This window comes from Haplochromis burtoni, unplaced genomic scaffold, assembly GCF_018398535.1.
Source record: "Haplochromis burtoni strain Fernald_Lab_line unplaced genomic scaffold, NCSU_Asbu1 Contig_190, whole genome shotgun sequence".
NCBI lineage: Eukaryota > Metazoa > Chordata > Actinopteri > Cichliformes > Cichlidae > Haplochromis > Haplochromis burtoni.
The window spans coordinates 835,447-839,067 of NW_024582551.1; the positions used below are offsets into that span (position 1 = coordinate 835,447).

The window sequence follows — 3,621 nt, forward strand, 5'->3', positions numbered from 1 at the left end:
GGAAGTATTACGTATGCCTACTCTACGTGTATGTACGTAATCGTATTGATTGTACTGCTACTGTGTACTGCTACTGTGAAGTATTACTTATGTATGACGTGTACTGTACTGTGTACTGCTACTGTGAAGTATTACTGTGTACTGCTACTGTGTACTGCTACTGTGAAGTATTACTGTATAGTATGACCTTTACTGCTACTGTGTACTGCTACTGTGAAGTATTACTGTATAGTATGACTGTGTACTGCTACTGTGTACTGCTACTGTGAAGTACTTACATAGTATGACTGTTTACTGCTACTGTGTACTGCTACTGTGAAGTATTACTGTATAGTATGACATGTGTACTGCTACTGTGTACTGCTACTGTGAAGTATTACTGTATAGTATGTTACTGCTACTGTGTACTGCTACTGTGAAGTATACAATGACCGTTTACTGCTACTGTGTACTGCTACTGTGAAGTATTACTGTATAGTATGACTGTGTACTGCTACTGTGTACTGCTACTGTGAAGTATTACTGTATAGTATGATGTGTACTGCTACTGTGTACTGCTACTGTGAAGTATTACTGTGTACTGCTACTGTGTACTGCTACTGTGTATATGTATTACTGTGTTACTGCTACTGTGTACTGCTACTGTGAAGTATTACTGCATAGTATGACCTGTTACTGCTACTGTGTACTGCTACTGTGAAGTATTACTGTATAGTATGACTGTGTACTGCTACTGTGTACTGCTACTGTGAAGTATTACTGATAGTATGACCGTTACTGCTACTGTGTACTGCTACTGTGAAGTATTACTGTATAGTATGACTGTGTACTGCTACTGTGTACTGCTACTGTGAAGTATTACTGTATAGTATGACTGTGTACTGCTACTGTGTACTGCTACTGTGAAGTATTACTGTATAGTATGACTGTGTACTGCTACTGTGTACTGCTACTGTGAAGTATTACTGTATATGTACTGTGTACTGCTACTGTGAAGTATTACTGTGTATTTACTGTGTTACTGCTACTGTGTACTGCTACTGTGAAGTATTACTGCATAGTATGACCTTTTACTGCTACTGTGTACTGCTACTGTGAAGTATTACTGTATAGTATGACTTTACTGCTACTGTGTACTGCTACTGTGAAGTATTACTGTATAGTATGACTGTTACTGCTACTGTGTACTGCTACTGTGAAGTATTACTGTATAGTATGACTGTGTACTGCTACTGTGTACTGCTACTGTGAAGTATTACTGTATAGTATGACTCGTTGTACTGCGTACTGTGTACTGCTACTGACTGCACGTACTGCTACTGTGAAGTATTACATGTGTTTACTGCTACTGTGTACTGCTACTGTGAAGTATTACTGTATAGTATGACTGTGTACTGCTACTGTGTACTGCTACTGTGAAGTATTACTGTATAGTATGACTGCATGTGTACTGCTACTGTGTACTGTCTACTGTGAAGTATTACTTGTATACGGTAGCTCGTGAGTTTACAATGTTTACTGCTACTGTGTACTGCTACTGTGAAGTACTACTGTATAGTATGACTGTGTACTGCTACTGTGTACTGCTACTGTGAAGTATTACTGTATAGTATGACTGTGTACTGCTACTGTGTACTGCTACTGTGAAGTATTACTGCATAGTATGACCTTTACTGCTACTGTGTACTGCTACTGTGAAGTATTACGTTGTGTTTACTGCTACTGTGTACTGCTACTGTGAAGTATTACTGCATAGTATGACCGTTTACTGCTACTGTGTACTGCTACTGTGAAGTATTACTGTATAGTATCAGTTGACTGTTTACTGCTACTGCATCCTGTATTTATATTTATTTTATACCTGAAAATTTTTATCCCAAATTCTTCTACTGAGCATGTGCAGAAATTCACCTGGTTTCTGATTGGATAAATCCTGAAAAAACAGTGAATGCTGCTGATTTTTGATTAATCACTTGCTGTGGGCGGAGCCTCACCTGGAGCCCAGTCCAGCAGCTTGTCCATCTGCTCGCTTCTGTTGTACTTATCAGAGTAACGCTCCACATCTGGACAGGAAACATGAAGCACAGGTGAGACTTTCACAATAAAGCTGCAAATCATCAGCGGGAAGACGAGCGAAGTGTGACGTGTGACCTCTGACCTCTGTGAGTCACCAGCGGCTGGATGAAGCAGGGCAGACTCCTCATGGCGCCTCTGAAATCCTGCTTCAGGGCCAACAGATACTCCGCCTCCTCCCCGCCTGTCAGGGGGAGGGGCTTCCGCTCCATCACCTTGACAAAAGCAAGGCATTAACGCGATGTTCCAGCATGCATTGCTTTCACCACTTTAATGACTTAATTTTAGACTTAAATTACAGCCTGTCTGTGTGCATTGATCAGATTATTGATCAGTGATGGAAGACAGACCTCTGTCAAACTCCTGAACACATCAATAATCTGAGAGGACAGGAAGCTGAGTGCTGAGATAACATGCGGCTCAGATTGTGGTGTTTGTAACCTTGTAACCAAAATATCCGAAAATGTTATGTTTGTGCATAGATGAGGATTTGTGTGTTTGTCGTGCCTGCGGGTCTTTGTATCTGCAAACAGACCTTAAAAATAAATAAATTGTGTTTTTGTAAAACAAATTAACACAACTACAACGTCTGAGTTACAAGTGCAAAATATTTACGACCAAAGTCTGAGCCAATAACACGGCGTTTTATTATCAGCATGAGTTATTGGCGGGAACTGAGTGACATCATTAGGTCACACCTGGTCTGATGCTTATCTACCCCCCCCCCGAGTGGTGCAGGTGAGTCTCTTACAGGAAACACAGGTGTGGGCTGCTGCACCGATGGAGGTGGAGCATCTCCTTTGACTGTTTCCATAGTGAAACTTAGCATCCTCTGCCCCCGCCCACGTGCTGCCATCGCTACTCGGATGGGTCACACAGATCCACTCAGCAGTTAGAGCAGAACCTGGATCAGAACCAACGGAACACAATTAGAACTCCACCCGTCTCCAAAACATGCGAGGCTGAAGTGGAGGCGGGGCTAACAGTGTGAGTGAGTGTGTGTGTGGTTGGGGTGATGTCTGCAAACAAACGTAATTATCAAAACAGACATGTGACAGGACAGTCCTCTGCTTCATCAATGAGACCATGATGAAGAACACGAACCCATAATGTTTCCACACCACTGAAGGTTTTTCTCTTTTCAACCAACAGTAGTCACTCTCCTCTCCAAATAACTTCTGCTTAGCTTTCCGAGCTTCCCTCGGGTCCTCTTAATTGTTGTGCCACGTGTTCGAAACGCAAAGAGGTGCGCTCAATTTGCCACACGGAGCAGCGCCAGAGTAAAGCATGAGGGAGGGGCTAATAATTGGCTCAGTCATTTTTAATGATCGTTGAAAGCCCAGATCGTAATTTAGATTAAAATTCGATTAATCGAGCAGCCCTATGTCACGTGTATCGGGGTGAGATGATACATGACTGATGATTTGCGTGACTTTTTCTTCAGTTCACATGTGACAGCTTGCAAGCTCTCCAGAGAGTGATCCGTACAGCAGAACGCTGCTGCAGGATTGCTCTCCCCCCGCTTCAGGACACCTACACCAGGAGATG

General features: G+C 42.5%; 1 protein-coding gene across 3 annotated transcripts in view; it reads right to left on the reverse strand.

The window, feature by feature from the left end:
• Window positions 1-3,621, reverse strand: part of polr3glb (RNA polymerase III subunit GL b) — an 18,072-nt gene that overhangs the window by 13,423 nt on the left and 1,028 nt on the right. For 2 of the 3 annotated variants that reach the window (XM_005935878.3, XM_005935877.2), the window contains exons 2-4: window positions 2,825-2,977; window positions 2,159-2,288; window positions 1,995-2,063 (exon numbers count right to left, since the gene is read on the reverse strand). In XM_005935878.3, the coding sequence (XP_005935940.1) occupies window positions 1,995-2,063; window positions 2,159-2,288; window positions 2,825-2,929 (304 nt within the window). In that variant the 5' untranslated portion in view covers window positions 2,930-2,977. The remainder of the gene's footprint in view (window positions 1-1,994; window positions 2,064-2,158; window positions 2,289-2,824; window positions 2,978-3,621) is intronic. The other variant, XM_042225973.1, reaches the window with a different exon arrangement.